At 37.6% G+C, this 11,963-nt stretch overlaps 1 protein-coding gene across 1 annotated transcript; it reads left to right on the plus strand.

Annotated features, from left to right (window-relative positions):
- The first annotated feature begins 2,255 nt into the window (after positions 1–2,255).
- On the plus strand, positions 2,256–3,696 carry LOC111904241 (uncharacterized). The gene is made up of 4 exons (XM_023900023.3): positions 2,256–2,573; positions 2,848–3,071; positions 3,171–3,278; positions 3,397–3,696. Exons 1-4 carry the CDS (start codon positions 2,381–2,383, stop codon positions 3,517–3,519), a joined length of 648 nt encoding a protein of 215 aa, XP_023755791.1. The 5' UTR covers positions 2,256–2,380; the 3' UTR covers positions 3,520–3,696.
- Positions 3,697–11,963: the final 8,267 nt, after the last annotated feature.

Consider the following 11,963-nt stretch of genomic DNA (forward strand, 5'->3'; position numbering starts at 1 on the left):
AAAATTCAGATCCTATCAAACAGCCCTAAGATGTTTTTTGTTTTTTGTCTGCAAATCTTCTTGAAATCTTCTGTCTGCGTCGCGCATAATACACACATACATTAGCTTTCATAGTTTGTTTGTTTTTTAAGACTGCATACCTAAAAAAGTTTGTACATCCTCTTCTTGGTGAAAATGTGGACCATAATCTTCTAATATTTTCATACATCTTTTAGCCTAAAAACATATATATCTCTGTTTTTGTTTTTTTTTTTTTTTTTGTTTTTTTTTAATCTTAAATTTATTCCAACTTTATCCAAGATAAACAATTTGGAATAAATGCAATACTTCAAGAAGAAAGGTTTGACAGCACAAACATGACTACTATCAGTTTTTAGTTGAAAAAAACAAAAATGAAATTATTGAGAAAAATCGAAGTTTATTTCCATCCATTTTACATGTTAATTCTTTGATCCATAATTACGATATTTATGTATAACTTTGTGACTAAAACTTGTTGGTTTTTACCAAATATACACATTATTTCGTATTATTTTATTTTCACAATTTATCCAATAATACATAAAATTTGATGAAGATTTGTTAATTATTTATAATAAAGTCATAAATGTATTAAAAAACTCATTTAAGTTAAAAAAAGCAGTTTATTTAGATTTTAGTTTATTTTAACAGCATGCAGACATTAAAAAACAAACAGTCTTTTTCTTTCAGACTCTAGACATTTAGTCCACCTCTTCTACTACAGATATCATCCGTAGACTGCAAACATTTTACCTTAGAAAAAACAAATAATACCTAAATGTTTACAAATTTTCAGTTTTAATTCAAAATTTTTATTTTATTTCAAAAAAAAAAAAACCCCTCAAGAGGTGGGGTACATTTTAGATTTAGCAAATTTACTAGGATTCTAATTTAACTTTGGGTTATTTCCCCCCAAAAAACTAATCTTTTTTTCTTAGAATGACAATATTTTGACATTTTTTTTATTTAAACTTAGTTGATATTTTATGCTATTGAATGATGATTTGGTGATGAGTTTATTGTGATAATGATTATTATGATGCTTTGCATGCTTAGATTATAAATTTCTATTTTATGAAATTGCATGTTAAATGATGTTTACCAATGTTAAGTTAATTAAATAAATGTTGCATCTTATGTATGAAGTTCATTCTTTAGATGACTTTGAGTGGGCAGATAGTTTATGATGTTTAAGAGATTATTGCACTTTGTAATTTTTCTAAGCTTGTATATTCCCTCATGTCCAAGGGTCTCTTTGTGTGGTCCAGACACACTTTACAAAGTTTTTGAGGTTTATCTTGAGAGTTGACTATTCTGGATAAGTTTTCATTAGCAATGTGGTGCATTAGAGATGAAACAAACCCATGGACATGCCAACACCTAGACTTGAAAGGACATGAGACATGAAACATGCACAACATGTGATAACATAATACTCATATCTAAGCATAGATCATTCCAAGTTTCTATATACACAAAACTAGATCGTATTGTTACTTTAGGTCTGCTTTATCATTATGTACCATATGCATGCTTCATTCTTCATATTTTTGCATGTCCACAAGTCTAGGATGTGTTCATTTGAATGGATTGGTTCGATCCAATCCGAACAGGTGAATCCAAATAGATATTGGTTTCCGAAACATAGATCAAAATAGTTCAAACTAAATTAAAAATCCGAAAACCGATGTCATCTTAATGAACATCAAGATCCATTATTTAAAAAAAAATAATATATAATTTTAATATTAACAAGATAGATTTTTAATGATAAATACAAAAACTATTCATGTGATGTTATCTTATATTAATTAAGTCTTTTCATTTTGGACATGATTTTGGAAGATGAAGTATATCATTATCAATACCATAATCTAAATGTTTATCCAGTCCTAATATTATATTTTAAATGCCGTTCAAAAAAAAATTATATTTTAAACTTTTTCCATATTAAAACATTACTATATTTTAAAGATCTATCACTTATAATAGTAAATTTATTTTGTATTTACATGATATTTATACAACTAATTTTTTTTTTTTTTTTTTAAATTACAAGAAAAATAAATATAACAGAATAAAATAAAAATAATAGCAACTCAATAAAAATATATTATTATCTTTCCAATTTAATGAAGAAGCACGTTTCGTTCAATTTGTACAGGTGGTTTTTGTAGCCACGAAGCTCCACCAATCCACCACATAAATTCAGCGCACAATAGCAATCAACATCCCTTTCTACTCCAGATATAACAGATACTCGCAGGTTGCAGGCTGCTTCATATTTCTCTCTCACTTTCTATCCAAAAATCGAGTAAGATCCCCAAATCATATCAGAAAACAGTGAAGAACATTAACAATGGCTTCTCTTAAGATGTTCAAAGCTGATTTATATCCGTTTTTAGCTTCCCAATCGTGTTTCCGACGGAATGAACGACGTGGTTCCACCGGCAATATAAGAATCGTTAAGTTCAGTCCAAACTTAGTGATTAACAGAAGGTTTAGGATTTCTTGCAGGATTCAAGATGCTGATGATAATACCAAAACAAATGGTACTTTCTAATTCATGCATGATCACTTTCGTGTTGTTTTTGTATCTCTTAATTAGAAATCCAATTTCTCGTCGATTTTGCAAAGTCAGCATTAGAATTGCTGCGATTTAAGAGTTTATGTTTAGTTTAATTGCTAAGGATACGCTGATAATCATTAATTTGAAGAAATTGAAAGCATTTCCAAATTGGGCGTCGAACGAATCTCAGATAGCGACTCATTTTAACGTAGAAATACATGGATTGATGTTAAATTGATTGAAATTTATAATGTCAGGTGAAGAACCTCCGGAGTCTTTGTTTATGAAGGAACTGAAACGACGAGGGATCACTCCCACTTCATTGCTCGATGAAAGCTGGACTGCTTCCATTAATGATGAGATTAGGTATAACGAAGAAGATGGAAGCTTTTCAACCAGAAAAACTGTGTCAACAGATCTTGATAAAAGCCTTTTTAATCAAAGGGAGCAATCCATGGCATTGAACAGTGAGGGACTTGAGGTTAAAACTTTTCTACTTCGTTAACATTTCATATTATGTATTTAAGCCGATTTGAAGGATCTATGACAAATTCTGTCATCTTTTTTGCATGGTGTACAGGGTTTGATTCCACGAGCTAAAGTCTTGCTAAGTCTTGGAGGAACATTCTTCTTAGCATTTTGGCCATTGATCCTTTTAACCATTGGATCATTCACTGCTATTTACCTTGTAAGCAGTCTCTATTTATGATGCTATCATGGATTCTTTGTTTCATTTATGAATATGATTCATTGATCTTTTCCTTTTAAGTGATGATCATCCTTGATATATGTTTTCTTTTTTGCAGTATTTTGGACCAAAATTTGTTCATGATGGTACCACAAAACAAATACAACTACCACAATATATTGATCCATATGATCTTCTAGAAGATGAACGAATATCCCAAACTTCACCAATGTTAAATTAATGCACATGGGTATTTATAGATTTTAGAGATTAAATGTAAGATTATGTTTGGATAGATTCTGTACTATATGGATAAAGTGGCTGATCGAGTAATGATGTGATGTCTGTCTAGATTGATGTATTCATAATGTCTGCTTATATTTTGAAATGAATAAATCTTTTGGACAAGATTAAATGATTATTTTATCCATACATATAAAACAAGTCACATTATTCATCACTTTAGTTGGAGGAGTTGGGAGGAAAAGAAGTATTGATATCAAATAAAGTAAATGTTATGTCTAATGTGTTATTATATTAACATGTTACTATATGAATTAAAATGTGTTTGGAAGACTTGTATATCTATTTAAGTAACAAAAAGGATGAAGTCTTTTATATGAGTTGGAAAGAAATAGACAATTAGCCACTTAACTTTTATATGAGTTGGAAGAAATAGACAATTAGCCAAGTATAAGGTATATGTCATAAAGAACAAAGTAAATGCAATCAAATAAGATGTACCAACTGAGATTGCATAAAAAGGAACATAGCATGATGTCTTTAAATATCAAGTAATGGAATGTCTTGGATAAGAGAATGGGAACATTATGAAATGATATGATGTGCATTGAATGAAGTACAAATGGAAGTACAATGCCATATTTAGACTAAATTACCATAATGTGTAATACGTTGTACGATAGAAGTACTAGATTATTTGGTATTTGTCATGTGAGTATGTCATACAACATCAAAAGAGCCTTGAAACTATTTGCAAACACGAGATTTGAGGTTTAATGACCATATTTTATCTAGTTTAAACATCACATTGCTAGATTATCCACCGAAGTGAATGTATAACTTCAATCCTCATTTTATGAACTTAATCGTGTAACACTCTTTTTTTAGAATGGATCGGCTAGAGACTTAAATGGGTCAAAGTTATGGTTTTTGGAGAAAACCATATGCGACGACGTGGTGGGTTGATGATCACGACATGACATGGCAATTTAATGAAAACATGTTTGGCTTGTTTGCCACAACGTGATAGTTGGTGCATCCTAAACCCATAATTTTTAAGGTTTCCTCAATATTTAAAGGCCTTATCTCTAGGGTTAGGTCATTTCCCCTCAGCCCCCACCCTTATATCTCAAAATCCTAGTCTCTCTTCATGTCTTTTGAGGTCTTTATGGCGTTTTGGTCATTTGAAGGTTGAAGGAAGACTTTATTGAGCAAATGATCAACTAACATCTTGTCTCCATATCTTGGTGCATCTTCTGGACTTGGGTAAGTATCCAAGTTCCCACCTTTATGGTTCATCTTTGTAGATCAAGACTTTTCAGCTCATTTCCATCATGGTATGTTGATATGAATGGTTCATTTTGATAAAGTTGGCAACTTTATCACTTGTTGAGGTCCCTAGGTCATCATATGTTTCAGATCTTGACTTTCATGTTGATTGGTGCCATGCATGAAGTCTTGACACCATTTCTTACCTTATTTTGGCCTAGTTTTGGGAGAGATGTGCATTAGACATGCATGTACACAAAGTAAGGATTTTTATGGTTCATTTGAGGGCAAGGAAGCCTTCTGGAAAGTTGGAGCAAAGAACATAATGGATTAAGTCCTTAATAAGGAAAAATGGCTTCTGCCAGTGACCATGACGTGATCAAGGAATGGCCACGACGTGGTGGAGACCAGCTTCGCGCTTACATTGTCCTGACATTCCCACGATATGGCCAAGAAGGGCCCATGGCGTGGCGATGTCCTACATGCCGTCTATTTTGTCCTTTCATGCCCACAACGTGGCAAAGAGGTCTCCACATCATGGTGGCTGTTGACTTGGTTGACCATTGACTTTTAACCAATTTTACTTGGGGTCAAACTTGGAGGATTTGGGATTGATGAATGATTTATCTCTTTTGATGTTATTCTATTCGATGGATTGAGCAGTGTAAGGTGTTAGAGTGTTGCTGTGTTTCTCCGGTTCTTCAGTTCGGTTGAGTTTCTCACTATACCACGTATCCTATTGTAGATCCTTTACATGGTAGGATAGAGATACTATTAGAGTAAAAGTATGTGTCACACCCCCGAACCAGACGGCGGAAACGTCCGGGGGCTGTCGTGACTCAATTGAATACCATAACATTGAATATATATGAAACATAACAACATTCGTCACCGTGCATTAATATATTACAACCAGCAGTGTTTACATTGTCATACATTGTTTAAACATTACATTCCCAAAAATTAAATTGTTTGATTCATACATAAATAAACTGCAACCGTCACTGAATATGATTTCCCTTGATTCACTGGTTCCCTGAGAATACAAGTATTTTTGAAAAACGTCAACATATGAAATGTTGGTGAGTTCATAAGTAGTGTTTGAAATCGAATGTTTGTATTGTTTGAAAAACCACCAGAAAATCCGATATTTTCTGAAGAGAAAAGTTTTTGAAAACGTTTGTGAAGATCCATAGGTATGCTTGTTTGTTTCCATACAAAAAAATGTTCATTGAAGATGTATGCTTTTCAAATCTGTATGTATTGAAAACCCTAGGAAAACCCGATGTTCTCCTAGTTCCTTGAATTACATGAAGTTACATTGAAACCATTGCATAGCGTATAGTGTCAGTCCCAGGCGACGTTGGAAGGTTCTCGAGCAGGATTATTTACTACAAACCTGCGTTACACAAACGCTCAGTTTATAGATATACTAACGAACCCGAAGGCGTCGTCGGTACTAATCGCGTTATCCAATCGCCCGGACTAGGTGTAGTCCCACATCCGAAGAGAAAGAGGTCACGAAGACCCCGGTGACTCCATTAACCGGTTGGGGACAATATGCGTGCGAGGGGTCCCCGACCCGCCTCGTAAAATATGCAGACTCTTCTAGCAATACCAAGGACCCTTGGGGTCCAGTGGTATACAAGCCATTGAAAGTCCCTCTACGTTGTGCCGAGTCGGTGAAACTCAACACTTCGTAGAAAATATGTGTCTTCGGGCCTTAAGATCAGATCATTGGGCTAGCTAGGCTCAACGAACAAGAATTTACACTTGTGGGGCCCAAAGATGGTGCGTAGACGTCTGTGCACACTCGTATGTAAGTTAAGTTCCCAAACGTTATGTATATGAACCGCAGTGTCGTAGAGATAGTAGTTGTAGATTTCTATTGGCTCGAGACCGAGCCAATTCGTTTAACAACGACTTTTGGTATTGTAATGTGTTGTATTTCGTCGATCGTCGCGATGCTATTATTTAATCAAATTGTGTATATTGAATTAGCCTTGAAATATTTCTGTTTTCAGCCCCTCATTATTTGTAAAATTTACATTTTCAACCCTTTTTATTAAATACTTCCCGGTTTGGTCCATAAACTATTTTTCTTGACATTTTAACACCAAAAATTATTGAAATTAATATTTTTCAGCATATTTTTCATAGAAAACAGTTTAAGTCCCTGAAAATGCAGTTTTCTCGGTTTTTAACCCTTCTTTTCGCAATTTTGACAATTTTGGCCCAAATTGGAAATTTTTTGCAACTTTGGTCCTTTTTAAATTTAAAAAGCATTTTAAACCTTTGAAAAGGATTTGGAACACTTATAGTTCACTGTTTTACAGAAAATTACAGTTTTGGCCCTCCAAAACAGAAAAATTCGCATAATGGGCCTCATTGGGCCGAAATTTTCATTTTTAGCCCATTAAGCTTGAAATTTATGTTTTTAATCCTCTAATTGAGTATAATTCCAGAAATAGTTTTATGGAAACTGTTTTGGCACACTTCATCCATCAGAATCTGTGAAATGTCAATTTGGGCCCTTAATTTTGTATTTTTCACATTTTTGGCCCAAAATTTGTGTTTTTAGCTTAAAGAAAATTGTTGCTAACCACTTAGCTATTTTTCTTGTAACACTTTATATGTAGAAATATATTTGAAGCTAAAATCATAAAACAAGAGTTATATCTCGGTTTTGAGGGGTTTTATGGCTAGATCCAACATTAAAACACATAAAAACATACATATAAGCATGGAAATCATACAAGGCATACAAAACACATATAGATCTACACTTTCACTTGTATTCCCCCCCCCCCCCCCCCACAAAACTCATAAAAACAGAAAATAGGGGGTATGAAGCTCACCTTGGGTGTTGATTCGGTTTTTGAAGAAAGATTGGAAGAAATGAAGTGATTTTTGGCCTTTGCACTCCTTGATGAACTTTTCGAGTTTATGGGGTTTCTAGAGTGCAAGATCATGATTTTTGCATGGATTAGGAAGAGATTTTTGATAAATAAGGAATACAAGTCATAGATCCAAGCAAAACCTTACCTTAGATGATGATTTTGTGGAAGAACTTCCTTGAATGCTTCCTAATTTTCGAGATTTTGGATGGAGAAGAGGAAGAAGTCTTGAGTGAATTTTAGAGAGAGTTTGTGAGTGTTTTGTGTGTGTGTGGTGTTGCTCTCGGCCGAGAATGAGAGAGGAGAGAAGAAGAGATGTGATCTTGAAGTGATTTGCATGGAAGAATGGGAAATAATGCATGGAAGTCCTATGGGTAATAGTGAGGTGGCAAGCAAATAGTCAACTCTTTCTTGGATTTGGGCCTTGGGCCGAGATTTTGGAAGGGAAAGAAAAATTTGGGGCTTAAATGCTTAAGCCCAATACTCATGGTTAAGTTGAGTGATTTTTGGTCCAAATAAATATAAAGGTGATTTTTATAACTTGTTAGGGTCAAATTAGGTCAATTATGGATCAAAGCTTCAATTTATTTCATTCTAGGCCCAACATGACCTAAAATGTTGAAATAAATAAATATGGGTCCACTTAGAGTCCAATTAGGGTTCTAAGCCCATGATAGTCTAATTGGAAGCTTATTGGTCCATTTGGATCCAATAGGGGAGTCCTAATCCAAAATGGACTTAACAAGGACTTCTAGGGTTTCCAATTATTTGATGACTATTTGTAGTACTAGTATGTTGTATTTGATTGAAGTTTTTGATTCACATTAACTTGAATGTATAGATTACATGGCTCAAAATTTTCAGTTGTGACATCATCCCCCCGTTAGAGGGAATTTCGTCCCGAAATTCTGTTTGAAAGCTAGATTTGAGAATGCTAGAATAGGTGAGGGTACTTCTGCTTCATTTGATCCTCGCGTTCCCACGTGAATTCTGGCCCACGCTTTGCGTTCCACCGTACCTTCACGATCGGGATGCGACTTTGCTTAGTACGTTTCACTTCCCTGTCCATGATTTCGATTGGTTCTTCCACGAACAGGAGATTCTCATTGATTTCGATTTCGTCGAGGGGAATGACAAGGGTTTCATCTGATAGACACTTCTTCAGATTAGAGACATGAAACACGGGGTGTACACCGTTTAGCTCCGCGGGCAGTTGTAGTCTGTAGGCTACCGGACCTATTCGGGCGACGATTTCGAAAGGTCCAATGTACCGTGGGTTTAGCTTTCCCCGTTTTCCGAAACGTATAACTCCTTTCCAGGGTGAGACTTTCAACAATACTCGATCACCGACCTGGAACTCTAAGGACTTTCGTCGTTTGTCTGCGTAGCTCTTTTGTCTGTCACGCGACGCTTGCAATCGAGCTCTGATCTGAACGATCTTCTCTGTGGTTTCGCGAATGATTTCCGGTCCCGTTAATGCTCTGTTTGACGTATGTGTTCCTGCTAGCTGGGTGTCACCTACTTCAGCCCAACATAACGGTGATCTACACTTACGCCCGTACAGTGCTTCGAAAGGGGCCACCTTGATGCTCGAATGATAACTATTGTTATATGAAAACTCGATCAACGGTAGGTGGGTATCCCAAGACTTTCCAAAGTCTATCACACATGCACGAAGCATGTCTTCAAGCGTCTGAATGGTTCGTTCGCTCTGACCGTCCGTTTGTGGGTGATACGCGGTGCTCATATCGAGATGAGTTCCCATTGCCTTGTGGAGTGATTGCCAAAAGCGCGATGTGAACCTACTGTCCCTATCCGAGATGATAGATTTTGGCACTCCATGGAGTCTTACGATCTCTCGTAGGTACAACCGCGTCAGTCTCTCCATCTTGTAGGACTCTTTGATTGGTAGGAAATGGGCAGATTTCGTCAGTCGGTCGATTATTACCCATATGGTGTCCAGTCCGTCCGACGTCTTGGGCAGCTTGGTCACGAAATCCATAGAAATCCCCTCCCATTTCCACTCAGGGATTGCCGGTTGCTGTAACAATCCGGAAGGTTTCTGGTACTCCACTTTTACTTTGGCGCACGTAAGGCACTTACCAACATAGGTCGCGATTTCCGCCTTCATGTTAGGCCACCAATAGTGTTGCTTGATGTCCAAATACATCTTGTCCGAACCGGGATGAATGGAGTATCGTGTCTTGTGGGCTTCCTTCATAACGGTCTCTCTAAATCCTCCGATTTTTGGAACCCAAATACGGTTCATGAAGTAGTATACCCCATTCGCCTTGACTTCTAGGTTCTTCTCCATTCCGCGTAATGCCTCGCTAGTTCTATTTTCCGCTTTCATAGCCTCTGACTGGGATAATGCAATTTGAGTGGTCAGATGAGATTGAATGGTTATCGAGTGCGTTTTCGTACGGCGATTTGAGTATTCCTTCCGACTTAATGCATCGGCTACCACGTTGGCCTTGCCTGGATGGTACTTGATCTCGCATTCATAGTCATTTAGTAATTCCACCCATCGCCGCTGTCTCATGTTCAGCTCCTTTTGATTCAAGATGTGCTGGAGGCTCTTGTGGTCCGTGAAGATGGTGCACTTTGTACCGTACAGGTAGTGCCTCCAAAATTTCAAAGCGAAGACCACGGCTCCCAGTTCTAGGTCATGGGTCGTGTAATTTACTTCGTGCGTCTTTAGTTGGCGGGACGCGTATGCTATCACTCTCCCACGTTGCATGAGAACGCAACCTAGGCCTTGATTCGACGCGTCACAGTAGACTACAAAATCTTCCGTCCCTTCGGGTAGAGATAACACAGGAGCGCTACAGAGAGCTTGCTTCAAGGTTCGAAACGCAATCTCTTGTCGGTCGGTCCACTTGAACGGCACGCCCTTTTGCGTAAGCAAGGTAAGCGGCTTGGCGATCTTAGAGAAGTTTTGGATGAACCTCCTATAATAGCCTGCTAGGCCTAAGAACTGACGAATTTCGGTGGGCGTAGTCGGAGTTGCCCATCCTTCCACAGCTTTGACCTTAGAGGGATCCACATGAATTCCGTCTTGGCTAACTACGTGGCCTAGGAAATTCACACTCCGGAGCCAGAATTCGCACTTGGAGAGTTTGGCGTAAAGCTTTTCCGTGCGCAGAGTCTCTAAGATTTGTCGGAGATGTTGGCCATGCTCCTCTTTGCTTCGAGAATAGACGAGGATGTCATCGATAAACACAATGACGAAGTTGTCCAGGAACGGTCGACAGATTCGATTCATTAGGTCCATAAATGCAGCAGGTGCATTTGTTAGACCGAAGGGAATTACGACGAATTCATAATGTCCATAGCGGGTTCGGAAAGCGGTTTTAGGAATATCCTCTTCTCGGACTTTGAGTTGGTGGTATCCGGACCGTAAATCTATTTTTGAAAAATAGCAAGCTCCTTGGAGCTGGTCGAATAGGTCATCGATTCGCGGGAGTGGGTAGCGGTTTTTAACAGTGAGTTTATTTAACTCTCTGTAATCGATACACATTCTGAAAGATCCGTCTTTCTTTTTGACGAAGAGCACCGGAGCTCCCCATGGCGAGTAGCTAGGTCGGATAAATCCCTTGTCCAGAAGCTCACTGAGTTGGCTGGACAATTCCTGCATTTCAGCAGGAGCCAATCGATATGGTGATTTAGCGAGAGGAGTTGCTCCTGGAACGAGGTCGATCCGGAACTCAACCTGTCTCTCTGGGGGTACTCCTGGAAGGTCTTCGGGAAACACGTCCGGAAATTCACACGCTACCGGAATGTCTTGGATGTTAGTTTCTTCTTTGGTCCTGTCCACTATGTGAGCCAGGAACGCCAAATTGTTCTTTCGCAGATGTTTTTGTGCTTTGATGCACGAGATGAGGCGAAGATTCGTACTGGGTTTGTCTCCGTAAATTACTAGGGTTTCGTGATTTGGGAGGCGAAGGCGAATGGCCTTCTCATGGCACATAATCTCAGCATGGTGGGGGCTTAACCAATCCATGCCGATAATTACATCGAAACTCCTAATTGACACTGGCATTAGGTCTATTCGAAAGACGTGTTGGTTAAGGGTTAGGGTACATCCGATGTAGATTTCCCTAGTGGATTCGGTTTTCCCATTGGCCATTTCCACCGTATAGGTTTCATTTAGCTTCTGGGGTTGTTGTTTTAGTAAATGTTTAAACTTCTCGCTTACGAAACTTCGCTCCGCTCCGGTATCAAATAAGATGCATGCATAAGTGTGGTTTAGGAGAAACGTACCGGTCACAACTGC

The sequence above is a fragment of the Lactuca sativa genome, chromosome 7, assembly GCF_002870075.4.
Source record: "Lactuca sativa cultivar Salinas chromosome 7, Lsat_Salinas_v11, whole genome shotgun sequence".
Taxonomy (NCBI): Eukaryota; Viridiplantae; Streptophyta; class Magnoliopsida; order Asterales; family Asteraceae; genus Lactuca; species Lactuca sativa.

What these genes read in the sequence shown, in the direction of transcription:
- LOC111904241 (XM_023900023.3), top strand. Translation starts at nt 2,381, where the DNA reads ATGGCTTCTCTTAAGATGTTCAAAGCTGATTTATATCCGTTTTTAGCT. An exon ending in TGATAATACCAAAACAAATG is followed by an intron (nt 2,574 to 2,847) that starts GTACTTTCTAAT and finishes TTATAATGTCAG; the next exon opens with GTGAAGAACCTCCGGAGTCT. An exon ending in TGAACAGTGAGGGACTTGAG is followed by an intron (nt 3,072 to 3,170) that starts GTTAAAACTTTT and finishes CATGGTGTACAG; the next exon opens with GGTTTGATTCCACGAGCTAA.